This window comes from Zootermopsis nevadensis, unplaced genomic scaffold (assembly GCF_977971745.1).
Source record: "Zootermopsis nevadensis isolate Lab colony 2312 unplaced genomic scaffold, Znev_1.0 Znev_ptg000025l, whole genome shotgun sequence".
Lineage (NCBI taxonomy): Eukaryota > Metazoa > Arthropoda > Insecta > Blattodea > Termopsidae > Zootermopsis > Zootermopsis nevadensis.
In genome coordinates this window covers 12,220,871-12,248,839 of record NW_028259157.1, presented here as the reverse complement: position 1 = coordinate 12,248,839, position 27,969 = coordinate 12,220,871, and the positions used below count along the sequence as shown (strand labels likewise).

Sequence of the window (27,969 nt, the reverse complement as noted above, 5' to 3'; positions counted from 1 at the left end):
TTAATGGAGCATAAATGCATATTTAGAATGTACTTTAATAAAATATCTTTGCTTTAGGCATGGTTGTATGGAATATACAAAGAAAATTGTAAAATGGCTATATGGATTAGACATTTGGCCTGTTTGAATGCAGAATTAACTTCTGAAACTATAAATAAATTCTGAGATTTCAGCTTCACGTAGGCGGAAATGGCATTTGTAGCCTTCTGGTTTGTGATTCCGTAGTCTTGTAGGTGTTTAACAACGTCTTCGTATGATCGTATGTAACCATCTACAGGAGTACGCTACGTCACAACCCAGAACACCGCACGTCTTCATATTTATTATTAAAGTTGGGAAAAAATCAGGACATTTTTATAAACAATGGTATTTATTGATAGTTATGTCCATCTCTGATTGGTGGCACTGCAGTACTTCTTATCGCCGTCCGAGAGAAGTACACAGCGACATTATTCAGAGTTACACAGTTGATAGGGCCTACAAGCCTAAGGGAAACAATTTGCCAACTTTGTTTCTTCTATGATAGCATACAACATCTTTCATGGAAAAGTAGAGTAACGTGGAACATACAATGAAACACATTCACCAATTCTCTTCTTTTACAATAAGGAACTAACGTGGGAGTTAATTCCAACATGTGTTCCATTGTCCATCACAAATTAAACATGTCGCTTTCTTCATATTGAAAAATATGAGCACTTTTCACAAAGCGTATGCACTATCAATCGAATCATATTTATATATAATTCAACATCAAATTCTTAATTTTAAGTTCTATTAATATAAAACACATTATCTGTATTATATATTATATATATATATATATAATTTAAATTTTTCGTACTCTGATATTCACAATCCGTATTCGTCTATGTATTGCACTCACATTTGTATTAAAATCTTTGGTCTTCTCGCGCCAACTCCGTGACTAAATTGAATTAACATGTTGAAGGTTCCAACATGCTCACACAGGAACTTCCTCATTCAACACCGCCGTAAGTTGGAAGGGACTAGTAGAAGTCTTGCTCTGGGAGGCTTTTCCGGATGGTTGAAGCAAGAAAACATTTAATCCGTTACCACAATGGTACAGAGAGTTGAGTCCCCTGCTGCATCCTGCACCCCGCAGACTGCTTGTGACCCCTGGTGCCTTTACAATCTGTGACCAAACAGCAGGCCGTACCGCCTATTATGTCATAGGTCCTTCCAAAAGTTCTAAAAGGCCCGTCAGTCACCTACCCCTCACGACCTCTCCTCTCGGCCCGCTGACTGTGCACGCATTTGCTGTATGTGAATAATCTCCTGCAGTTATGCATTGACGACGAATATGTCATTCAGCGTATGACTTGAATAATATTAACAATGTAAATGACCGGTTGATATCGGAATTACCTTCCCGACATTAAGTTCTACGACATTGATGGGATATTCCCATGGGAATTAATTAAAATAATAAAGGTATAGTCTATCATTCTAATATTTCTCATAGAAAATATAATTCAATTTAGTTAACGAAATAATATTATAAATTAAGGAAGGTAAATGCATATATGATTTTAATTCTGTAATATTCGAAAATGCAGAGTGATTTTTCAACGCATCCCAATTTGTCCTTATGCAGTTCCTCGTGAGCTGGACTACTTCCTAGGGCTTGCTATGGCAATATAGCGCATTGACCGAGGAAGATCCATTTTCTAGTTTTGTAAAAACTTTGTAACGGAGTACAATCATGGAACTTTAATTTCTGAGTGAGATAAAACCGATTTGATGGTATGAAAATATCCGCAGTGTTTCGAATTTCGTCATGTGTGCAAGAGAACTGGACGTAATATTCTTTGAAACAGTCGTCTGGAATTTTTCGCTGTGGAATATGTTGTATTTACTGCAGAGAACAATTTTGTCTTTCAAGTCACCAAAACAGCGCTTTTCAGGAAACACGACCAACTTTGACTGCCGTCGCATGTCTCAGTACGAAGCCGATGTTATGGTTTTAACTTTAGAATGCGCGTCAGAAGAACAATAGTGACAATAATGCACTATTTTCTGTCTTAAATTCAGCAGTGCGGATCATTTGAGATTTGAGGTTTTTGCTGTGGTGAGAATGAAGACGCTTTGGCGCCACGTTAAGTTTACATCAAACAAGGAACACAGGGCATTGTAGTGTCAGACGAAATTCTTATGCAAAATTTTGTTTTCTAAACTTTATCAGTTATACTGAGTAATATAGAAACAATAACAAGTGAACGCCGATTTCTTGCGCGGGTCTACAGTTTGTTTCCAAAGCCTTGTTACAACATTGCGCAACATTCCGATGTACACAGTAGAGCTTCATACTGAGTTGCTGAAATAAGCTATAATAAGTTTAAAGTTTAAATGCGTCATGTTTGTGTTTTATAATTAAATATAGCTATAATAACTCCATGAACCAGAGTTCTTCATGAGAAACTTTAAGTCGCTCAGCTGATCAAGAAATATCCGTCTGTTGTGGAACCAAAAGTTTCATCACTTCGTTAACGACAGCCCTAAAAAAAGTCCGGGTCGTGAGTCAGATGAATCCAATTCACACTCGTACGCCCGATTTGCCAAAGATTCCTCGTCTACCCTACACTAATTTTATACTGTCAATTTGGTGTTGTTATTCGCAGGACAGAAACGCAACCCGCTAAACCAAGAGACTGTTATGTTCCTTATTCTTCTCATAAATTTCCGTGGGGTTGGTTGAATTGTACAGTAAGCGGAAAATAATGGTGAAACATAAACATGTTGACAGGCTAATTCTGACCAAGATTATTGCCACTGTAAGTGGGGATTCTTTAGTAGGATTTGAAGTTTTCACGGCGCCGAGTAAGTTTGGTAAACTTCTACCAGACTACACGGCGCAACACCCCAGAAGACAAGCCATCTTCTTGAAACTCTCTTTTCCCGTTGTCAGCAGAGCCAGAACATTCTCGACACTTTAAGTGAAGATCTACTGTGTACTGGTTGTGGCTTCGTGAAGAAATTTCGAACCCTTTATTATGCAGCGAGTGGGCACATCAATTGAAGTTTGCCCTACTTTGACCTGCGAGCCTCCTGCTTCTTGCACTCAGGACGTGGCATGCCGCGTGCAGACTAGGTCCTGCGACGCCGGAGGGGGCCGTGAGGAGCGGCATGGAGCTGCTTGCTCGCACACTGCAGTAGCCGTGGCTGGGTCACAAGATCTTCGAGATGTACGCGGGTCCCGGGGGCGGTAGCAAGAACGGGGCAATGAACGCGTGACTGCCTGCTGGGGGCACACTGGGGAAAGGCGGGGGTGGCACCTGTGCCAGAGAACTGCCACTTCCACTCGCCTCGTGTAGTTTCCTCATGTGCTTTTTGAGATCAAAGTTTCTACAGAAACCTTTCCCGCAGATTTTACACGTAAATGGTTTCTTGTCGTTGTGAGTGTGCATGTGAAATGTAAGGTTGTAGATCTGATGAAATGCTTTGTTACATATGTTGCATTTGTAGGCCTTTTCGCCACTATGCGTCAGTTTATGGTTCTTATAGTTACCCTTTTGGTGAAATCCCTTCCCGCAGAATTCGCATATGAATGGCTTGTAACCTGCGTGAATTCTCGTGTGCGTGTTCAGCGTTGAACTACGGTTGAAAGCCTTGCCGCATGTTTGACACTTGTGCGGTTTTTCCGCCGTGTGGATGATCTTGTGTCGACACAGAGTGGACGCCTGTCGAAAGCCTTTCCCACATATCTTGCACACGAACGGCCGGGCGCCTGTGTGCACAGGCATGTGCCTTGTGAGGTTGTAATGCGCGTTGAAAACTTTGCCACATTCGGGACACGTGAAACTCTTCTGCTTGGCTGCAGCGGTCGCACTAGAAGCAGGTCGTTTGCTCAGGCGGTCAGGTGACTCCCGCTGCTGGTGCGACAGCGACGCTTGTGGCTTTGGGGACAGTGGGCCAGAAGCCGTGGTGACCTTGTGCTCAGAACCGGAGGCAGCGACAGCTCCCGGGAGAGGCGTCTTGGCGCTGATGGGGCTGGATTCGGTCGTCGGCACAGTGATGGGCGTAGGACCTACTGGAACGCTACAGGACGTCGTTCCAGGAGCGATCGGATAAGACACCCTCAGAAGATGGTTCGGATGATAATACAGTAGCGGATACTGGTGTAGTAAGTCCTGAGGGCGGAACGCGGGCACGTACTTCTTAAACGCTGAATCGATGTTGACGGGGTAAGGAAGCCGTGGGAACGAGAGTGCTGGCTCCGGAACTCGTCTGTCCGGCTCCATAATCTTTGCTATCGAGAACGTAAGTGGCCTGGCGACAGAACTCGACGATGTCGCACGTCCCCTCTCCGATGCCGTTGACGCCGCCGACGCTGTCCCACCCGCAGCAGTAGCAGCCGTCGTGACGCTTGCCGAAGACTCCGTTGCCATAACCCCGGGCAGAAAAGGCTGCATCTCTAGTGATTCCCCATCCACAACGCAACCCGCTAGAAAGAAGACGGACAACATTTTACGAATTGTACTTTGCCCGTGTGGCTTTAGCCCTTTGGAGTCTTAAGTACCTCTCTCAAAGAAAACACAACTCTCCTTGGTTTCAGAGATCGTCTGATTAAAGATCTCTTAGGGAATAATTGCTGTTTACTCTGGGAATCATACGGAGCAAATACGTACACTCTGTGGTAAAAATGCAAAACTATTGGTTTCTAAAGCAGGTGGTACATATAGATACCACTGGGCGTTAAGGCGTCAGCTGGTTACTGTAAAATCTCTCGTGGAGGACATGAGCAAACATCTCGTGTCGTCCTTATTAAGAAGTGTCGTTGTGTAATGAGCACCGTCCAGTGTCATTGTGACAAACCCTCGCCATATCACAGCACATCATTTGGAGATAGCAACACTGTTGTTTTCCCCTTCCTCATCTCCCACATCTTCAATTGTTATGGACCGCTGAATGGGAAAACATCCGAATTGCTGCTAGCTACAACATCGTCACCCTCGTATCTGCTCCCACCCCTGCTCCAAACTCGCTCGGTTTCTTTACTCTTGTTAATGTGCATTATGTGTGTTTGTGGTGGCCCTGATCCACCCTCGTCCCAGTCAGTTCACGAGTTCATTACCGATTCTGCCAGGATCCACCAGATGGCACTGTTGCCGAACCAATTTCTGCAGCATATGGTTCAAGTATTGTTTTATACATGGTTTGCATATCATGTGGAAAAGGGTAGAAAGGTCTCCGCGGGGTTACAGTCATAACTGTTCGCCTTTCAGTCCGCTGTGGCTCCTCTGATGCTTAACACACGATATGCCAGAGAACTGTGAATGCTAGTGAGTATTAGTACTTTGCCCGGGAGTATGAACATTTGAATATGAGACGCGACTGCTTTCCGATCTGCGGGCTGAGCCCAAGAAAGATTTATTTACTTCTCTTGGCACGCGCCCTCGGACGTGGGAACTCTTTGGCTGTCGACTCCCCATTCCGTGGTTCGCTACACGGCTTCGGTTTGTGGAACATGGAAAATGCTGAAGATATCCGTCTTCTGGGTATGACCTCTGAAACGTTGGTTAACATCGACCAGACTACACAGCGCAATAACCCAGAAGACGGAAATCTTCATACTCACCGCTGTGAAAACCTCAAGTCTTACATGGAAAATGCTGTTTAAGATATTAGCTAGATGACTTCTTACGGATCGCTCCTTAACGGTAATGCTGGGACGCTTTGTTTCTATTGTCACTGTAAGTCACGTGCCTGGGGTTGACTACATGTCCGACAATCATTCGCGAACTCGACTTGCTAATGCGGCTAATTAATCGATGAGCGGACTGGGCCCACAACAACTTCTTGGGCGGTTAATCAGCCCGTCGCGAGGTCCCTAGCTACACAATGTGGAGAGACGTTGACAAACATCGATGTCTCGAGTTTGATTCTAACGCACGATCGTACTGTTCCAGCGGTCAATTCAGGCGTCTTAGATCGAGCAGCGTCTGTGATCGGTAATGATATTTTTCTTCTGCGAGATTTTTTGCTTATCACGACGGCGAAAAAGAGGATTTTGTTCTTCTGGGTTGTGACGTCGTGTAGACCCGTAGTTGTCCATCGTTTGTGGAGGAAAAGGACGATCTTCGGACCTGAGAATTTCGACAGTATGTTCCACCTTTACGTAGGTATCTGCCCGCAGATCTACACGTCGTCAGAAGAAAAACATCGCTGTGCCATAGGCTTTGAATATTTAAAAGCAAGTCGGCACTTAAAACACTGTCGTAATAGAGACCAATGTTCTTTAGAGTTTCAAAGAACTTCAAAGATTCCATTTTGTGCTCTTTTGTTACGTACATTGAAAGTACAGAAAGCCCCTGGGGGAGTTCGTACTAAAGTCATTCTAGAGTCAGACATTCACAAGTGTTAGAAGACAGTAAGGCAAGCTGCCGTCGTGACTGGTGGGCATATTCACTAACTCGCGGTTATTTGACTGAGTGTATGAGTTGGGGGAGGGGAACGGGGAAGGAGAGGGCGAAGGGTAGTGGGCAAGTAATTAATTCCTACAAGTGGAGACAGTGGGAGCGGTTAGCCAACTCACAAGCCCGAAAATTAATCCCTTTTCACGGTTTGAATGGGGAATTGTGAGTGCGGGATTGGAAGCTCGCAGCATCACGTCTTGACGGCTGACTTCTTGGGGATGACGGCTTCCGACTGGCTGCCGTGGCGTGCAATGCCACTAACCCACATATGCGGGTCTAGGCACATCATGTACGCCCTGGAGCAGTTAACCGTGCACACTTGGTCTGATTTGAGGTTTTCACGTCAGTGGAGCTGAAGGTGGCTGTCTTCTGGTAGAAGTTTATCAGACTTACAAAGGTCCTTGCTGCTTCCATCATCAGGGCGATGAGTAATCGAGACTACGCGCGGCAACATTCCGGAAGACTTCTCGCAGTGGTGAAAAGTCGGTTTAGGATGCCTGGTCATGGAGGCGACACGTTTTTCCGAAAATTTTGTAACCTAGCCTATAAGACTACGAGGCGTCACTGTCTAGAGCAGAAGAAAATCCATTATTTTAGAGATAGTCGATAAAGACTTTTTCCTTGAGCAATGTGTATCTAAACTGGATAATAACGGAATGAAAGCAGAAGTCGCTTGATTCTGGGTGGCAGGTCTTTTCGAAAATTAATTTGTCTCTAGGATAGAAAGAGCGAAATCTTTGTCCGAATATTCACATCTAATATCCCCGTCAAATGACCTGTGACGGAGACTAAATGTCTACCAGACCACACGATGCAACGCTCTAGAAGAAATCCATCTTCATATTCATCGCCGAGAGAACTTATTGTAGACTACATTTTCATTTATTTGAATATAAACGATTCGATATAATTTCTCCTTTGTACACTTAATCATACGATTAGTAGCTAACCATGTGACAGGCCTAAACTCTTATGTCCCTTAGAACGTAACAATTTACATTTATTTGATATATTTATAAATGTAATCGCCATATAATTGCTTTATTATGATTTCAAACGACGGTGATGGTGTTGATGATAATAAGAGTATCCAAATTCTCTCATAGGTGCGTGGGATTCAATAGCCATGAGTGAAAAAAACAGAATCTTTAAGAAAACATCCCAGATTAAGTATAGACTAACGTCTCTTCAAAGGAAAACGTAAAGAAACTATTATATAAATTAACATGCAGCAGAAAACCAGCTGAAACATTTTTCAAGGTTTTTAGCGCAAACACAAACAAATATTGAAAACAATTTCAGGCTTCAAACAAATTGAGAACTTTTTCAAAAGTTCTGTAGTTCAGGACAATTGTATCCGGCATTTGGACAGCCATCCGCGAGGAAGCATAGTAAATAATTAATGTGCCTTAAAGACGTTTAGTTAATTAGATAATTTCTGTTCTCTATTCTGCGGATCAGAGCAAAAATCCAATAAAATCAGGTCAACTTTAGATCCAGGTTCCATTTCAGATATGTTTTTCTGATATAAAATGTGAGACAAAACTTTATGTCAGTACTTTTTAGTTGCGTAATGTGAACTTCTTAAGAAGATAACTCTGGAGTCAGAAAAATTCTGTTTAGCATCTGAAGGTGCTATAGACTCGGGGCATAATCCGAGAGACTACTTACAGAGCCACAGGAAGACAGCTCCAATTGCCTGCTCGCTAACGGTGGATTCGACTGCTCTAACCTCCTTTAGAAGTCCAAACTCAGTCACCTTGGCGTGGCCTAAGGAGGCAAGCATAAAAAGTAACTCATGAAATCGCAGTCACACACAGAGGAAATCGGGCCTGCACTGATTCAAAATTCGCTGTCAAGTAGGATTTGAGGTTTTCACGGCGATGAGCACGAAGATGGCTGCCTTCTGGGTTGTAGCGCCCTGTAGAAGTTTACCAGCGTTTGAGAGGTGCTAGGTACCTCCATCATCAGGCCAACCCAGGAGACATCATCTTCTAATATTCACTACTGTTCACGAGCTTGAAAGAATCTTTCGGCAAAGTTTCATTCCAGTGAGAAATATTCTTTAACAATATGATTTGACTTGAGGTTCTCACAGCGGTGAGTATGAAGATATCCGTCTTCTGGGTTATTGCGCTGTGTAGTCTGGTCGATGTTAACCAACGTTTCAGAGGTCATACTGCCTCCGTCATCAGGGCGATCGCCCTGATGACGGAGGCAGTATGACCTCTGAAACGTTGGTTAACATCGACCAGACTACACAGCGCAATAACCCAGAAGACGGATATCTTCAATATGATTTGATTTGCCGTAACCTACACAGACAAGAACATTGTTCAATAAGAAAACTAATTCAGAACCAGATCGTGTATATTCTATATAAAAAATAAGCATATAAACAAACTGTTTACACTATAAATGACACTAGTGCCAATTTGTTTGTATGCTAATTTTTTTTATATTTCATTACACTACACGATATGCAAAGTTTTTTACGTGTCTAGGCGACCGTTCAAGATTACTTTGCAGTGCTCAAAGCGGTTTAAGGTTAACGCTCTGTCGTCGCTTAAAAACACTTTAATGCATGAAGTTGCCAATGTGCGTTGTCACAGCAGCGGGATCATGTCTGATGCATGATTTCACATCATTTCGAGTTTGCGAACTGAATTTAATGTTATCAAATCTAAAAGTTCTTGACGATGGTGAAGAGTCAATTGAATAAAAATTTTCTTGGATATTATCCATCGTCTAGTAAATAATAGTTATGTTTTATAGGTGGTCTAGCGGTTAGAACGCTGGCCTTGTAATCCTGGGGTCTCGGGTTCGATTCCCGGCGGTGCCCGAATTTATAACTTGTGTTGGGCAAGGCCGTGGTCTAGGCAACACGGAGTTTTCCTCCGGGGACTTCCCCGGTTTCTCCGTGGCATCCCATTCACACACAGAAGAAGGCAATGGCAAACCACTTCTGGATCATCTGCCAAGAACGTATATGAACAGGTCCCAGTCCGAGAAAAGGATGGAAGGATCCTGTTCATATGGACCTGTCGTCAGACAGAACACTAAATAAAAAAATAAAAGGAGAACTGTTGTTTCGTGCAACGCGTTGACTTTCATTTCCAAATCTCGCCATCGTTGAAACTAACATTCTTCTGGGATGTTGCACCTGTCGACGTTTCAGAGGTACTCACTACGAAGGTCAAATTTGTACGCCATGCCGACATTTCCTAGGTTGTTAAGTATTCGCGATGATTTTATTCCAGTCTCGTTAGAGAAGAATATGTCCTGTGCATTTTGTAGAAGGCAGCACTGATTGATTTACGTGGTTCAATTGCAATACGATGATGGCATGAGGGCGGCAAAAAGTGGCGTGTGTTGGCTTGGTACCTTTTCTTCGGCGTTGCCATCTGCGGGTGCGGCATGTGCCAGCTTCTTGTGGTGCAGTTGCGACGTATCGCGTTCCATCGCATTGTCCGTCGAAATGTAATTGATCGTGCCCACGTGCGGGGGTTTGAGGTGTCACTACGCCCATCTCTTCCTGTTCTTTGTCGTCATCTGCATCTGCCTTTTGCAAATCACAACTCTGCTAAAACAGGAAGCATTTCTTTTCTTCAAGACGTTGATTGTTAAAGCTGCGTCCTGGTGTATGCTAAGCCCCGCTCCCCTGTTATACCACATCCTTCCTTAATAAACCGTCGCTTCATAAAATCAAGCTGAGAGATTTTTGAAGGCGTCAAAGCGCGTTCATTTGATTTTGAAACGAATTAAATCCAGTGAATTAAGAATTCTTCCTGAATAATTTCTAGTTTTCACAGGATTGTGAGGTCGTTGGCTAGTTTAAAATTGCAATTGCTAAGATCATCTTACGACCCCGGAATTATCGTGGAGAGGCTGAGGAAAGCCACGTAAATATATTTTAAGAAACCCGGTATCAAGGCCGAGATATTACATCTGATATTGTTTTCCTGGGTTGTGACGCCGTGTACACTCGTAAGTAGATAGCAACGTTTCGGAGGAACATGCTCTCTCCATCTTCGTTGGTATCTACCTACACGGAGTCGAAACCCAGAAGAACAACAGATGAAGTCACTTAGATGTCTTAGATGTCAGCGAGTGAAGTAGACGAGAGTAATTAGGACGGAAACTGAAGAACTCGATTCAATGCATCTTGGTCTTTGCTCTAATTCTGAAACTAACTGTGCGGACATAATATCCGCCGAAATCTTACATATGAAACCATGGAAGGAAGAAGTCTGTATTACCGATCATTTCCAACGTTTCCAAAATAATTTTATTCAGATGTCGTCGTCGTCGTCATTAAGAAAGCGCGTCGCAGTCGGATATGAGCTTTCGATGTTTCTTCTCTCGTTACAGCGCGGTTGAGACGCGGAAGTTTGTCGCGTTCGATACAATGACAATGAATGAGAGAACGCAAACACTTTTTCCGCCTCTCCAAACACCGCTGTCAGCAATTTTCCTCTCAGCACCGTATAACACGCAATGAAAGAAAGGCGAGGCGAGGCGAAGCAGCAGCTATGGATGGAAACTGGAAGACTGCCTTGGTTCTTGGCGTCAGCTGAAAGGGGAGATCCCTAAGACACGCCCGATGGTGACAGCCTTTGACGTCATTTGCTGGGGACGTGCTACTGAAAGGCCTTAAGATTCCCTGAACCGACAGCTGAAATTGGTAGGTGATTCCAATCTCAAGGCATTCAACGAGGAAAAGGACTTGGAAAATGGGTTGATTTGACGGCTATAAATGGAATGAGTTCTCATGTAATGGGGCAACCTCACGATGCTATTCCAAACGCACCGCAGTCATGACAGACGTATTCAAAACATCATCACCATGAAAGTCGTTACACATCGTCTTAGCTGATTTGTCTATTGCAAACAGAAAGGCAGAAACAGGGCCAATAGGATAAGAATATTTAGGAACCGAATTTTAATACGTTATTTCATGTTATCTATCACAGTGTATTCTTTCCAGTACTAAAATCTTTTCAAAGTGAAGTTGTGTTTGTACCTATTGAATTTTAATGGCGAAAATTATATTTATTTACACTAGACATTACGTGTAGCCACGGTGGTCTAGCGGTTAGAACGCTGGCCTTGTAGTCCTGGGGTCTCGGGTTCGATTCCCGGCGGTGCCCGAATTTATAACTTGTGTTGGGCAAGGCCGTGGTCTAGGCAACACGGAGTTTTCCTCCGGGGGCTTCCCCGGTTTCTCCGTGGCATCCAATTCACACACAGAAGAAGGCAATGGCAAACCACTTCTGGATCATCTGCCAAGAACGTATATGAACAGGTCCCAGTCCGAGAAAAGGATGGAAGGATCCTGTTCATATGGACCTGTCGTCAGACAGAACACTAAATAATAATAAGATGAGGTGGTCTAGCGGTTAGAACGCTGGCCTTGTAATCCTGGGGTCCCGGGTTCGATTCCCGGCGGTGCCCGAATTTATAACTTGTGTTGGGCAAGGCCGTGGTCTAGGCAACACGGAGTTTTCCTCTGGGGGCTTCCCCGGTTTCTTCGTGGCATCCCATTCACACACAGAAGAAGGCAATGGCAAACCACTTCTGGATCATCTGCCAAGAACGTATATGAACAGGTCCCAGTCCGAGAAAAGGATGGAAGGATCCTGTTCATATGGACCTGTCGTCAGACAGAACACTAAATAAATAATAATAGACATTACGTAATCTGTCACCTTCATTAATATCGGGTAACATTAAATTTATAGACTGGACCGATAATGAATCTAAACGTTTCAAGACATTTTTGAGGTGTTACTTTTCTGAATTAAAGCTTCAGATTCACGGAGTTTGACAGCGAACAAGTTCTTAATTCTTTGCTGTTTTTGTTACATTAATTAAATCAAGGTAGACGATATTTTGGTGATGTGTGCCATGGATAGGGGAACAGGATATGCATACAATATTGTGACCGGAATTGTTTCGATTTAGAAGTCCGGAGTTCAGACCTCGGCGTCGACCCGTTGTCCTGACTGAGTACCCTTGTAGATATGGCGCTCTCCGCTCACGCTAGAGCCTCAACACCAGCTACTCGACAGCGTCGTAGCTGTGGGGGTGAGACTCTGAGTCAAGATTTGAGTCGGATAGGTTAACAGCCATTTCAGCGACACGCTCTGTTTGTTTGTGTTGGGCGTAAGATTCATTTCAGTCGTTGAATTAATATGTAAGCACGTGTGATAGGACTGTCAGCTTCAGTGTCTGGGCGGAAGCACGCCACGATCTGATAACGGTTTGAACTGACTTCGTGTGGTAACGAGGCGATGCAGCAGGCAGTGATAAATGGAACAGCGTCCAGAGGGTAGCAAGGTGGAGACGGTAGGAGCGCAGTGTTTGGGGGAGGTGGCATTTTGGCATAAGCGAAACGTGGATTAACAATTCTACGATCCTGAGGAATACGGACAGCTCACGAAATACAAGTCTGCTTTGATTGAGTTTAAGAAATTGGATCTCATTTTTACATTTATCGAATGTAATATTATTCACGCCTTATTTGACACGCACTGAATTTAATGTTGTTTGAGATTAAGAAATCGGACCTAAATTTAAATACTGGGATAGTGGCTGAGCACTGCGGGTCCCAAATTTTCGTTGGCTTGATCTATAGACATTTTGGTAGGAATCCTTGGACGAGAAATTTAATTTTTTATTTTATTTAGTGTTCTGTCTGACGACAGGTCCATATGAACAGGATCCTTCCATCCTTTTCTCGGACTGGGACCTGTTCATATACGTTCTTGGCAGATGATCCAGAAGTGGTTTGCCATTGCCTTCTTCTGTGTGTGAATGGAGTAATTGTTGGGATGCCACGGAGGAAAACTCCGTGTTGCCTAGACCACGGCCTTGCCCAACACAAGTTATAAATTTGAGCATCACCGGGAATTGAACCCGGGACCCCAGGCTTACAAGGATAGTGTTCTGACCGCTAGACCACATAATATTAAAGATGAAATTGGGCATAATTTTACACGTTTTGAATCTATATGACTGATTTTTTCGTAGGCGTAACAATTATTGTACGAAGTTAAACGCGATTCCAAAAATAAAAATAAAACATACACAGTAATATGAAAATTTTGCGTAGTAATTTATTATCGATGTCACGTCCATCGTTCGAGAATTCCTAAACACTATTCTGTATTTTATTAAAAAGCGATCTATAACCTGACTGAGGTCTATATGCACCACGAAAAATAAAACAGATTTATATGTTTCGAGTTTATTTAACTGCGATGTTAGTATCTCAGGCTAAACCGTGTCGAAATATGGATGACGAAGAAGGATGAATTTAAAATTAAATGAGGAAGACGATCGTAGCCTAATTTAAGGGGGAGGAAAAACACCAAGAATCTAATTTGTTATAGCCGGTCGCCTGGCAGATTTGAACTCGACGCCTTCTCAGCCTAGGAATTTGGTAGTCAGACAAATGCAAGTCGAGTTATGGGAATTCCAGAAATGTGAGACATTCATGCAAAAAAGTCGTTCCTTAAGTTTGTAAATTAGCAAGGAAAGAGAAGAAACAAAGATTAGAAAGAAACGCCAAGCACGAATCAAGGTTTAAAAGCGTCACAGACGTAGGCCTAAAAATGGCCGCGGTGCTCTCTGGCCGACGCGCGCGTCCTCACGGCGTCGTGTGAAATTAGCAATTAGTGGAGCGGGTTGCATTTGAGCGGCTTTATGAATGATGTCATTCCACTTTCACGCCGGACCTAATTTGAAATGCATCCGCCAATCAAACATTTCCGCTGCACGAGATCGTGACGAGGTTTGCTCTCAGCGATTGAGCGATTGATAAGCGGGGGATGAAGTAAACACGAGGTAAGAAGAGGGGTAGACGGGGGTGGGAATGCGCAAACATCGGTCTGCTCCCCCCCTCATAATTGGTAGGGCGGACTCAACTGTAAAAGAAATTGGTTTTATTTTAATTATACCGTTTCAGTATCGATTGCACGTGAAAATAATTACGTGTAACGTCATAGTTCTTTACAGTTTTAATATGCTAGTACAAACACTGTTCAATGGCGCGCGATATTCGTGTTATTTCAGTGCTCTAAGTCATTGGTATTCAACCTGGGGTACGCGAAGACATCTTAGGGGGTACGTGAAATTTAAAAAAAAAAATATTATTTTATGATAAACACTGAATAATCAGTAATGTAATTTATTTAATTTATTTTAAATGTAGATTATGTACTACGTATAACTTGAATTATACACCAACAACTTTGGGGGTACAAAGTTGAAGAGAAATTATATCTGGGGGTACGCGAAGACATCTTAGGGGGTACGTGAATTTAAAAAATATATATATTATTTTATGATAAACACTGAATAATCAGTAATGCTATTTATTTAATTTATTTTAAATGTAGATTATATACTACGTATAACTTGAATTATACACCAACAACTTTGGGGGGTACAAAGTTGAAGAGAAATTATATCTGGGGGTACGCGAACAAAAAACGTTGAATATCACTGCTCTAAGTAACATTTAAACTGCATTAATTTATGTTCCTCGCACTCTGTGCAGTATTTTACAAAGAGGTAAGTGGGTTCGTTTGTCCACATATCAGCAGATACTCTTGCAAAAATATTACCAAGTCGAGGATTAGATTTGTGGGGCATGTAACACGCATGGTAAGATGAGTATTTTCCTAAAGGCAAACTATTTCAACCTTTACTTGTGTTCTTGGTTATTTATATATCCGCATCTGTCTGTTGTCTGCCATTCCCGTGTTACTGTTCTTTGAAATATCGTCGCTGAATTGTTCTGTGAATTTATCTACTTACGTCAAATGCTCACAAGAAAATTGCCTAGAATAAGAGAGCCATCTTCATGTTCTACGTATTTCTCTCCCAGACAGTGCCGTGGCTTTTAATGCGTGCCAAATGAAAGTGTGGGCAGAGAAAGATACCAGAAAGGGGGGACCGACAGGTCGGAGCGTTTTAAGTGGCGTACGATCGTAATTTGTCCGTCTCCGGGAAAGAAATCATCCGGCGGTAGGCAACTGGACACTCGGTCGGTCCTTGTCCGTCGTGAGGTTTCCACCCCACGCAGGCCGAGGCTGTTTGTTTTGTCGTGGAGCGTTACTCACACGGCAGCCACCCCCTCACTGCGCTATAAAGCGGAACGGAAAGTTTGAATACTAATTTTCTGCGAGTGACCGAGCAAAGCCAGTCACTTGTCACCATTTCTCACACCGCCTCTGATTAATGTTCAAGGGGCACGTGGGATTTAAAAAAAAAAACACTGTCTTGTCAGGGCGGGCGAAATATATGAGTGGGTTCAGATTAAGGGAGCAGATTACGCGAGAAATACGTCCATTGAAATCTTGGTTCCATCTACTAGAACGAGTAATTGGAGAGGGGGTGGTTGTTGCGTGCAGCGAAGGACATCGCATGAGGACGCAGATGTGTGGACCGTTCTTTTGAAAGTGCCAGTTCGCTCTTCCGGATTCAGCAACACCCACTTTCAGCTGTGAATAAGTAGCCTATAAAGCTCTGTTGCCCTCGAGTTAAACAATTGAGTTGCGTTAGCATTGTACACGGAATGTCCGGCGACATTCGGAAATTGAGGATCTTATTTCCGAGATCGTAAATGTCTTATGAAGACACATGCGATTGTCAACCGTTACGGTGAAATGGATAGAAATTAAAGCTGATTTGAACGAAACAAAATACGATTACAGCCTCACTTACAGCCTGAAGCGACAGCCCGAATTCCAGTCAACACCTGACGGACCATCTGTATGAACACTTTCTCGACCGATGGATTTTTTGTTTGTTTGCAGAATTGGCCACTGCGATCACCGGACCTCACTCCCCTGCTTTCATTAAATGCATTGTGTATAAACGCAAAAATAACAGTCTTATGTGTCAGAATAAATAGCGTATAGATTTGTATCTAAATTCATTAATTTGATCTTCATAAAAACACCGTGAGCTATTTATTAGCTGAAGATTTCCGTCTTCTGGGTTGTTGCGCTGTGTAGTCTGGTCGATGTTAACCAACGTTTCAGAGGTCATACTGCCTCCATCATCAGAGTATGAAGATTTCTGTCTTCTGGGTTGTTGCGCTGTGTAGTATGGTCGATGTAAACCAACGTTTCAGAGGTTATACTGCCTCCGTCATCAGGGCGTCATCGCCCTGATGACGGAGGCAGTATGACCTCTGAAACGTTGGTAAACATCGACCAGACTACACAGCGCAATAACCCAGAAGACAGAAATCTTCATACTCACCGCTGTGAGAACCTCAAGTCTATTTATTAGCTCTGTGTCAGTGCATCTAATTATACATTCCTAGTCCAAAGTCCAGACAGGGGTCAGGTGACCTCCTGTTAGTTTTAATGGCTTACTTCGATTTCTCGAGGAAAATTTGGAGATGGTCGGAATCTGCCTCACACGGAAGACAATCGAGAGGAAAGTGTGACAGATTTAACTACGGCATAAACCAACGACATAAAAAGATTTATATTAGATGCGCCATTAGATCAAATGCGTTTATTTAGTCAGAGTAAGGCGTACTTATTATCGCAGTCACAATTCGACTATTAGTAGCGCATTGAAGTGTCAAAACAGTTCAGAAATGTCGCGCTTAATTTTACTTTTAACCGTCTAAGGATGCATAGCGGCACGGATGAAGATGGAGGCAGTACATCCCTCCGAAACGTTTGTCTACACGACGTCAATGCCCAGAAGAACATTATCCTTCATGGTTTTACATGCAGCTGTCCGCCCGCTAGCCCTGATGCCCACGGGGCAAACGCAGAGTCTCAAAGGGCACGCTGGGACCACACCCACTGCATGGCGATTGCACGAAAAGGGGGCAAAACGTCCAAGATGCATCGTGGCGAATGATTACGGCAGAGCTTACTTCCTTATATCAAGCAAATAATTTCTTGTGAATTGGCTCAAACATTTCCTTACATCGTCGGTAGAGCTGACTGCACGCACAGGCAAAATGACCCGGAGTAGTCTTGGCGCGCCTTGCGAGAGGAGTAAACACCAGCACGCGGACATTCATTCATTTGGGGGCGTCTCAGGGAGGGAACAGGGTTAGGGCAACTTCTCGCTCTCCGGAACAAGATCAATGTCGTAATCACATGTGCGCGGTGCGAATCGAAGTGAGTAATTAACTGTTTCCCTTCCCCGCCACCTCACGGTCATCACACATCTGAAAGCGATTCAGATTAGGTTCCTCAGTGTTCTTCGTGGCCATTTGATGGCCTCAGTAACACTAACGAAAATATATCTAAGTCACATCGACTTTCAATTAAAAAACGAACAGTTGAACACCGTTTTCAAAGCGTAGCCTCTGTGTTTCGCTACGTAGGGCTGTGTTTAGAAACACATTCTTCAGCGTGCCCTTCGGTAACCACTCTATTAATGCAGAGTAAATTGCGATCTGTCCTCGAACCCTTTAAAGCCCCTGCTGTAGTTAAATATATCACTTCCATTTTGCCCACAGAATGAATTTATGATTTTATATCGTTCTCAGAATAAACAGCGACTATTTCCTTGAACAAAATTACCCATTTAATTTTTTAATTGAAATGCATTGTGTTCTCTTAGAGGTACGAATTAAATGAGCTCTTAAATATTCTTTAGATGACCTTCAGATTCAAAGGGTTAACAGTGTCTCGAGTTACTTCGTGTTCACAACGGGATTTTAATTTCCATTCGATGTCTGTGACTGTCCGAATAAAAGCGGGACTGTCGATGGAGACGGACGTCTGAAGTGGTAGTCGAACTCCTGATGCAATTAAAGGAATTCGGGCACTGGTGTAGGAGACTGAGCGACTTTAAAATACGCTGGTTCAAGGTTCAAGGTTCAAGGTTCAAATATCCGCCTTGGACACCAGATCGAGAGCATTTGCGACGCTGAGGAATTGTTAACCAAACGAGCAAAATGTGGCGATGTGGTCTTCTGCGTTGTGACGCCGTGTGGAACCCCGCGTGGTTTTCCTAACCGCCGGTGTATCTACACGCCCGGCATACCGACAAGTCCGGACGTTTTTATAACTGAGAAAACCGAACCTCGAGGTCTTCATCACCACGAGAACGTCAGTACTTTTCAAACATTCGGTTCTGTTTATGCAGAGTTCACATTTAATTGCGTAAAAGGTAGATTATATTACCCCGGTAACTAAACGATTAAATAACCAAGATGGCTGTCTTCTGAGTTTCTGAAAGGACGGTAAATTTCTCCCAGACTACGCCTTCCTACTCGTCGCCTTGACAGAATGATATATCATATCGGTTAATAAGAGTCGCTTTTAATTGATTGCACATTCAAAAGAGACGACGACGCCATTGTAAGAAAAATCCACGTTTTATACGACGAAAGTAGTGGAAGGAAAACAATGCGGACTGGTCCCTAAACCAGAGTACCGACGTTGTGAGGGAAATGTGTGGTGTTGATGTAAGAGAATGAATTAACCTACTGTTTGAAAACTCATGTTTAGGTCTTGGCTCCCTTCTGCATTACTCCAGATCAGTTGCTGAACAGTCGGACAATTGAATTGCTCTCGAGGCAGCAGTTTCGATTGCGTGAGACTTTGAAGCCCCCTTCACAACTGGAGGAGGTGGTACTTCCACGTGTTGAGGTACACGTTTCTGCCAATGCCCTACATTCGGTCGTTATGCTCAGACTTAAGAGCAGTTCAAATACAGATTAAGATTGCAGAGCAGTAAACATTTATGAACTTATTGAACTGCTCATGCGTGCAGGAACGTCTTGTTTCTGTCGGCGTTCTCCTGGGCTGTGAACGCGTCGCAACCCACAAGAACACGGACATTTTAGCCGCCGTCAGAACCTCGAATACCGCCTTAGGTTTTCTGTTCACGTTGTGGGGGTTGCAGCTTAATTTATGACTTCGACATACGGGAATAAGTCGCCTAGAATGTTGAATATTTCCCAGTGTTACGGCGAAAACTGCATTTGCCATCTTCGGGGTGGATATCTTCAAAATTATAAGTTGTTTATTCCCGAAGGACAAAATTGCTAGAACCTATGAATTTATTTGCAAGAGGAATGAGAATTTGCATATATACGCCTCTTGTAAGTAAGTCTGAAACGCTTTAGACATTCATTAAGAGGTTTCTTAATCGTTTTCATCTTTCAGACAAGTTTTGGGGAGATATATGAGCTTTTATAGTGCGTTATAGTACGAATATAACTATCTGGAATTATTCTATTATTAGTTATTCTGTAATATCTAGAATGCGTCATATCTATAATTTAATGAAAATTCTCGTATCCTAAATCGCTGAAACACATCCACCTCCTGTGTCTTTTCCGAAAATAGGCCTAATGCTTTAATACGCTCCTTTTATAAAGTAGAATAACGTAACACGGATTACTCGTATATCATATCTGCGCCTAATAGCACAGCACCAATTAAACAGATCAAGGACTTAGGTCGCTGTGATAGTTTAAGGACAAATATAGCGCAGCAGAGAAACCCTCGTTTTTAATTACTGCAACGTTTTAATATAGAGAGAAAATCATATGTAATAAATAAGATTTGAGGTTTTCACAGCGGTGAGGTTTATAGGCCGGAAAGTGAAAGGCTACACCTTTCACTTTCCGGCCTATAAACCTAGCACCTCACACCCTATTGGCATATTCATCGCCCTGATGACGGAGGCAGTATGACCTCTGAAACGTTGGTTAACATCGACCAGACTACACAGCGCAACAACCCAGAAGACGGATATCTTCATACTCTGATGACGGAGGCAGTATGACCTCTGAAACGTTGGTTAACATCGACCAGACTACACAACGCAACAACCCAGAAGACAGAAATCTTCATACTCATCGCCCTGATGATGGAGGCAGTATGACCTCCGAAACGTTGGTTAATATCGACCAGACTACACAGCGCAACAACCCAGAAGACAGAAATCTTCAGTATGTAATAGCTTTTTGTGTTTTTGTGATTTTTAACTTTTAAAACGACACGTCTTTTATTTAGATATTTGATAACGAATTCCCGAGTGTGAGGAATTAATGGCCTAGAAAATACTTCTGGGATGTTGGGTAGCGTAGCCAGGGTGATCGACCTGACGATAGAGGCAGTAGGCTTCTGTGAAACGTCCGTCGGTATCTACACGACCCAACATGTGAGAAGAGAGATTTGTTCTCAGTCGTCGCCGTGAGAACATGAAATCTCGCATTCCTGCTTGTTCTTACCTACGGGGGGTTGCAGTAGCCGGAAGTCAGGGACTCCGCCAGACCTGAACAGAGCGACAGCTGGCCCAAGCGAGGCTCCAGCTTCTGTGATTTCTCTTACTCACTCCCGCCTCATTCGTACAGAAAACAAAAACATCGGAATTCGATTCCTCAACGACCATCAAAAGTTATTGTGTTCTTTATCGGAACTTGGTCGGCCGGCGTTGTCTCAAACGAACGGTCTTGTAGTTCCCTGAAACTCCCGGCCTTTGAGGGAGGTAAGAGAGACGCTAGGGATGCGCGATAAATTCCAAAGTTTACGTCGGCATTTGCTTTAAATGGAGGACTTCGTTCTTTATTGCTAACCCGTGAACTTACATCATCACCGCGAAAACCTCAAATCTCACTCCGATGTGTCGTCTGGAATAAATTGTTATGAAATTTACACACTTTAAAATTGAATCATAACTGCGCGAACTTTCAAACTGAAGAAACGATAATCATTTATTTTAGCCCGTAGTTTCTGTTTTATTGATATCCGGAAATGTTAGGTTAGTGCACATGACACAGACATGCTAGAGCTTTGACATTATTAAAGCTTGTATAAAACAAATTATCCGGAAGGAGATAAATTATATAACGATTTAACGAATAAGCTCTTTCGCCCTTAATGTCTCCTACATAATCGATATCGATAATCGAAAATCTAATTTACTGTTCAACAACATGCGAAAAATTCTAATATCACAAAACTAATGTAATTTTAATTCATAATGTACTGTTCGTTTCCCACGTAAAACAAATGTTTATATCCGCAACGTATTTTAGAAAACCTAACCTCTAAAAAAACATACTCACAGAGTTTTTTTAGAGGATGTGTTAGTAATTTGATAATTTTTTTTTATTTAGTGTTCTCTCTGACGACAGGTCCATATGAACAGGATCCTTGCATCCTTTTCTCGGACTGGGACCTGTTCATATACGTTCTTGGCAGATGATCCAGAAGTGGTTTGCCATTGCCTTCTTCTGTGTGTGAATGGAGTAATTGTTGGGATGCCACGGAGGAAAACTCCGTGTTGCCTAGACCACGGCCTTGCCCAACACAAGTTATAAATTCGGGCACCGCCGGGAATCGAACCCGAGACCCCAGGATTACAAGGCCAGCGTTCTAACCGCTAGACCACCGTGGCTATTAATTTGATAATTATCTGTCACAAATTTCGAACCCCATAATTTTGTTTAGGAAATAGCAATTAGCATGCACTCTGTTAATCTGTTGTAAAATTGTGATCACGAAAAGAATACCAAGGCCATGATAATAATTATCATAACCTCGCAAATCTTAACTGTCGTGATCTACGATTTGCTGAAGCTGGTGCGAAGAGAGATAAGCTCTTACCGCGTGTACGGGTGGCAAGACACGCAGGGTAGGTCAGCGTTACATAATGGCAATTGAGCTGTCTAAGAAGGCGTTGCGGTGCGGTTAGCATAGGCATTTAGGCCTACGTGGACTAACCGCGTACTCTCAAATTTCACCCAAGTCACTGTGAGAATGCAGCGTAAATGTACTTCGATTTACTATTACTGAGTCGAAAATGAAGGTATATATTTAAAAATAGTATTAAAATATATTAAAATTGTCCGTCAATCACAATAAAGTAATATAAGATAATTAAATGGTTAAAATATTATTATTTTGTTCCGTATCGAGTACTCGATTTACATATGGAACATTCTCGACATGTTTCGGCTTTCATAGAGCCGTCATCAGGTGTATGTTATAAACTCTTAATTCAATTACTAATTTTTAATTTTCGTATCATTTCTTCATTTTTCACATTGTATCAACATTTGTTGTTGTGTTATATATCATTGATACAATCGTATTGTCGGAGTGATGTTAATTTCATTAATGGTTTTGAATCCTTTAATTCACAGACCAATACACGCAGCATGTCGAGAATGTTCCATATGTAAATCGAGTACTCGATACGGAACAAAATAATAATATTTTAACCATTTAATTATCTTATATTACTTTATTGTGATTGACGGACAATTTTAATATATTTTAATACTATTTTTAAATAAAATCACAATATGACGCACCTACAATATCTTAAAGTATATATTGTAAATCTGCAATAACTTTAGACATTTATCGACTGTGTAGATGAGGCGATATTACAGTTTTTAGGAAAGGCTTGACTAGGCGCGCGTTGTTTAATTTCCCACAGCCTTGGAGAAAGATGTGTTTCCTAAAGAAGCAGGCCTTTGTTCACAATTTAAGTGGAATTTTGGCCACAAGGTGTTATAGGCCCGTTTAAGACGGAGCCTTGCCAGGTCCAGGGATGTGGGCCACTGCAAAATTGCAAGAAGTAAACCGATTCTAAAAATAAGTACCGTTGTAAGTAATTCAACGGATTTGTTTTCATTCTAAACACGAGAGAAAAAAAAGTATTTAACATAAATAATCAGAGAGAAAATTATTCGTAAGACTTGAGGTTCTCACAGCGGTGAGTATGAAGATTTCCGTCTTCTGGGTTGTTGCGCTGTGTAGTCTGGTCGATGTTAACCAACGATTCAGAAGACAGAAATCTTCATACTCTGATGACGGAGGCAGTATGACCTCTGAAACGTTGGTTAACATCGACCAGACTACACAGTGCAACAACCCAGAAGACGGAAATCTTCATACTCTGATGATGGAGGCAGTATGACCTCTGAAACGTTGGTTAACATCGACCAGACTACACAGCGCAACAACCCAGAAGACGGAAATCTTCATACTCTGATGACGGAGGCAGTATGACCTCTGAAACGTTGGTTAACATCGACCAGACTACACAGCGCAACAACCCAGAAGACGGAAATCTTCATACTCTGATGATGGAGGCAGTATGACCTCTGAAACGTTGGTTAACATCGACCAGACTACACAGCGCAACAACCCAGAAGACGGATATCTTCAGAAAATTATTCTTTTGCGATCCTTTGCCAGCTATATGTCAAGGCTATTTTCTGCAAAATTTGGTCTAAGCGGGTGACGGCGTCACGATAATTAATTGTGGCGAAAGTCACAGACGACACTTTTTGTACTCCATTAAAAAGTAGGATCGTATTCCGGAAAGGAACAATTTTTCAGTTATATGATCACCCGTTAAATGCAGGAAAGTCGAAATTCAAAGTGAAATTTGCAAACAGACAAACAAACTGACTAACAAAGCATAAACATGCATACAAATGTGCCTAATAGACATCTTCCGTCACACATTTAACATCGCGGTTGGAATTCAGTGCTTTTAAATCGCCTGTAAACATTTACGTACCACAGTAATCAACTCCATCCAAAATTTTTAATGTTACCAACTAATTTTTGCGAACTTTTCTGAGAAGATATAAAGTTTATAATTCTAGCTGCTTGCAACATCTGAGAAGTTTCCTGGTTCAAATATTCATGTAGATTAATATTTTAATATTTTCCGTCAAATCACAATTTTTAATAAGATAATAAAATATTTAAAATATCATTTCACGTTCCGCATCGAATGATCGATTTACAAATTGGACCGTAAATCGATCATTCGATGCGGAACGTGAAATGATATTTTAAATATTTTATTATCTTATTAAAAATTGTGATTTGACGGAATATATTAAAATATTAACCTAATTCACAATATGACGCAAATATACTACCTCATGTAGATTAATTAATCGCGTTAGGCCCGAGTAGAAACTGAATTCAGTAAATGCAAATCGATCCTTTTTGAAAAGTTAAAATGCTAATCCATTAAGCTTAGGCCTAGAGCAAGGACTTATCCACCAAAAATAATTTAAATAGAATGCTCTTATAATGACAGCTCAAATTATAGTTGTCTCAGGGGTGCGTAAGGCTGTATAATGCGACAGAAGTTCATTAGGCCTAATCATAGTGATTTGTGTAGGTTTTTTACCTGTCCAAAGCGTTGGAATAAATCTTTCACGTGCGGTTTCCTTGTAACACTTTTTGAAATGATGCTCAGGGCTTAACAAAGCCAGTCAACGAAGTATTTTGTCGGTCTGTTTTGTTTTAACGCAGATGGCGTTGGTACGAAGGTCTCTCCGAACGCGACACTTTCGAGTTTTGAAGCCAGGATACAGGAAAACGATTAGAAGGAAAACTCAGTTTGCAAGTTCGCGTTATACGTCTCTGCTGCAATAATCCCGACACGTGTGCGATGCAACGAGCCGTCCACTGAAAGTGACTCATTCTGTGTTGTGCAGTTCACTCGTAATCAGTTGTTTTAAAATAATTTTATGTCGTGTTTGTTATGTAATGGTAAGTTGAGCAGTTACGACCTTACTCTCGTGGAGGAAATTTCTGGCGAGTAGAATTGTCAAACTGGCGAAATGAGCCGATTCCGTTGACTTGTGTATACCCGCATCACTGAGTATTTAAATGAGCTGTATCAACTTAAATATGCAAAGCTGTGTCTCAGCGATTTTGATGGTGGTGTTTTATCATAAACAAAATTATTATTTTTTTGAATTAGTCATAATCGTACTTTTTTTTCTAAACGATTACTTTCGGGAAATGGATTTTTCTTTTATCAGCTAGGCCTAACAGGAGAGACGCACTCCGACTTTCCGACTGTTACCCCGCGTTGCAACAAAGAACTCTGCAATGCAAGGAATAAGTAAGTTTCTTTACTTTCGAAATGTATATTTTAAAACTTGGTTTATTAGTAGGTGCACTAATTAATCGAATAAATTACTCAAATTTATATTCCTCTGGTTTGCTATCTGCACTATGTCCAAATCTGAAGAATCCTTAAATATAAATTAAGTAAAGTGTCGATTTAACTCAATTTTAACTCCGTTATTCCACGTGTCCAAAATATGTCGCTTGTTCGTGTATTGTCACCAAATTGTAAAGCGATTCGGACGCCCGCGGATGTTCATGGCGGTTTCAGCGTCCGTCTTCGTCGATATCAGACGACCCGAAGTCGTGATTCAACTGTAGAGGCTCAGACATGCAATCAGTGTAATTAACTTTCACTGTGCCTAATTGCCTCGGTTCGCGTCTTCATTTCTTAAACAAGAATAAGTTGAAGATATCCGTCTTCTGGGTTGTTGCGCTGTGTAGTCTGGTCGATGTTAACCAACGTTTCAGAGGTCATACTGCCTCCGTCATCAGGGCGATGAGTATGAAGATTTCCGTCTTCTGGGTTGTTGCGCTGTGTAGTCTGGTCGATGTTAACCAACGTTTCAGAGGTCATACTGCCTCCATCATCAGGACGATGAGTATGAAGATTCCTGTCTTCTGGGTTGTTGCGCTGTGTAGTCTGGTCGATGTTAACCAACGTTTCAGAGGTCATACTGCCTCCGTCATCAGGGCGATGAGTATGAAGATTCCTGTCTTCTGGGTTGTTGCGCTGTGTAGTCTGGTCGATGTTAACCAACGTTTCAGAGGTCATACTGCCTCCGTCATCAGGGCGATGAGTATGAAGATTTCTGTCTTCTGGGTTGTTGCGCCGTGTAGTCTGGTCGATGTTAACCAACGTTTCAGAGGTCATACTGCCTCCGTCATCAGGGCGATGAGTATGAAAATTTCTGTCTTCTGAAATGTTGGTTAACATCGACCAGACTACACAGCGCAATAACCCAGAAGACAGAAATCTTCATACTCATCGCCCTGATGACGGAGGCAGTATGACCTCTGAAACGTTGGTTAACATCGACCAGACTACACAGCGCAACAACCCAGAAGACGGATATCTTCATACTCACCGCTGTGAGAACCTCAAGTCTTACAAGAAGAAGATAGCACCTTCTCCCTGCTTTATTACATGTAGGCTAAATGGAAGAGCTTATTAACACTGAAACGTCCCATCCTCATTTATTCTGTTCCAAAACAACGCAAGGCCAATTTTTTTTTAAAACGTCGTCGATAGATACAAATCGGTACACGTGACGCACGTCCATATTCTGACTTTGTTTTGTAAACGACAGATTTTAAGAGCTCAAAGTTCTCACTGATAATTTGCGTGTAATGTTGAAGTCACCACTGGTTCCATTTAAGACACGAACAAAACACTTTGCTTCGAAACTCAAAGCCGTATTTATAACCATCACAAACGCTGATTATTTTATTTACAAAATGTCTTAAGTCGTGGTATGTTTACGTAATTTTTAAGATTCCTGTACATTACAGTCCCTAACTTCTGTTTTCTCTTACATCCTAAAGGTTACTTAAATTTGTTTTAAAACATCGAAGTATCACTGTGACCGAAATATATAATCTGTATAGTCCCTTATGTTTTAACTGCAACTTTCATTCGTGATTAATAATGTATTAACAGCATTGAACTTTTTATATTCTTACGTGAAATGGACACCAAATATTGCAGTTTTTTATATCACAGGGGCATTGTAAATTGTGACGCAGTTTCCTAACGAAGACGTAACCAGTAAGAATACAAATTACCCCGAGAGTTTTAATTCTGTTGGTCTGACCTCATAACCGTTTCATTCGGAACTGAAAACTTTTTTATTTTTGACAGAAATTTGACGAAATTCAACGACCACTGTCTACTCACCTGGCTACATGTAGCTGCAGTCGGTTGTTGTTGTTGTTGTTGTTTGCACGATTCATAGGTACACTGCCATTCCAGCAAACGGTTAACCTCGTGTGCTGAACCTACCATCCCCATGACGACGCCCCAAAAACCGAAGCGTGGCCCCCTTCTCCTGTCAACGCGAACCCAAACCACAGCCTTCCTCACCATTCGTCAGCCCCGGATTTCACGCCCATCTCCACCCCTCCACTGCATATGAGATGACACGAAGGTTCTAGATTTCGCGGCGATCAGCGTGGAAGCTGTCGTGAAGGTCCCGTTCCCGCGATACCAGCGAAGACGTTGTTCCCATCAGCAGCCTGAGGCAGACTCCTACGAGTGAACCAGAAACTCGCTGTGGTTTACGACGGACAGCGCGAACTTTTTACTCCGCCAAATAAATTTTGTAGGCAAAAGACGCCCGACTGTTTTCACTTTTTTTTTTCTTTGGGACGGTTTGGGTAAGGACAATTTTGCTGTTCGCCCCCTCTCGCTGTGAATGGCTGTCAGCAGGCACGGAATCAGCCAATAGGGTGACGGAACTCGGTGTGCTCACTTGACGCTCCAGCCAATCAGGGACGGTCGCTTGACTGCCCACTTACAGGGAGGATACTGTTGCAGCATTCTGCCACGGCGGACTGTGCCTCTGGCTTCGGCTTCGGCGGAGGAACATTTTAAAAAAAAGTCCTGAATCCGAAATTGCTGAAGTCTCGTCTTGTGC

General features: G+C 42.4%; 2 protein-coding genes across 9 annotated transcripts in view; one reads left to right on the top strand and one right to left on the bottom strand.

Annotated features, from left to right (window-relative positions):
• Positions 1–27,969, top strand: part of LOC110833211 (dual serine/threonine and tyrosine protein kinase) — a 101,027-nt gene that overhangs the window by 37,212 nt on the left and 35,846 nt on the right. The window lies entirely within an intron of this gene.
• LOC110833210 (uncharacterized) lies at positions 18–27,627 on the bottom strand. 2 transcript variants are annotated; one of them, XM_022070989.2, is made up of 3 exons: positions 27,231–27,626; positions 8,109–8,207; positions 18–4,465 (listed from the first exon to the last, which is right to left on the bottom strand). In XM_022070989.2, exon 3 carries the CDS (start codon positions 4,431–4,433, stop codon positions 3,189–3,191), a length of 1,245 nt encoding a protein of 414 aa, XP_021926681.2. In that variant the 5' UTR covers positions 4,434–4,465; positions 8,109–8,207; positions 27,231–27,626; the 3' UTR covers positions 18–3,188. The 2 variants fall into 2 exon arrangements, with proteins under 2 accessions (XP_021926681.2, XP_021926682.2); XM_022070990.2 differs by lacking the exon at positions 8,109–8,207 and having other exon boundaries at positions 27,231–27,627.

Excerpts from the sequence above, each read along its gene's own strand:
- LOC110833210 (XM_022070990.2), bottom strand. The coding sequence starts at position 4,433 with ATGCAGCCTTTTCTGCCCGGGGTTATGGCAACGGAGTCTTCGGCAAGC.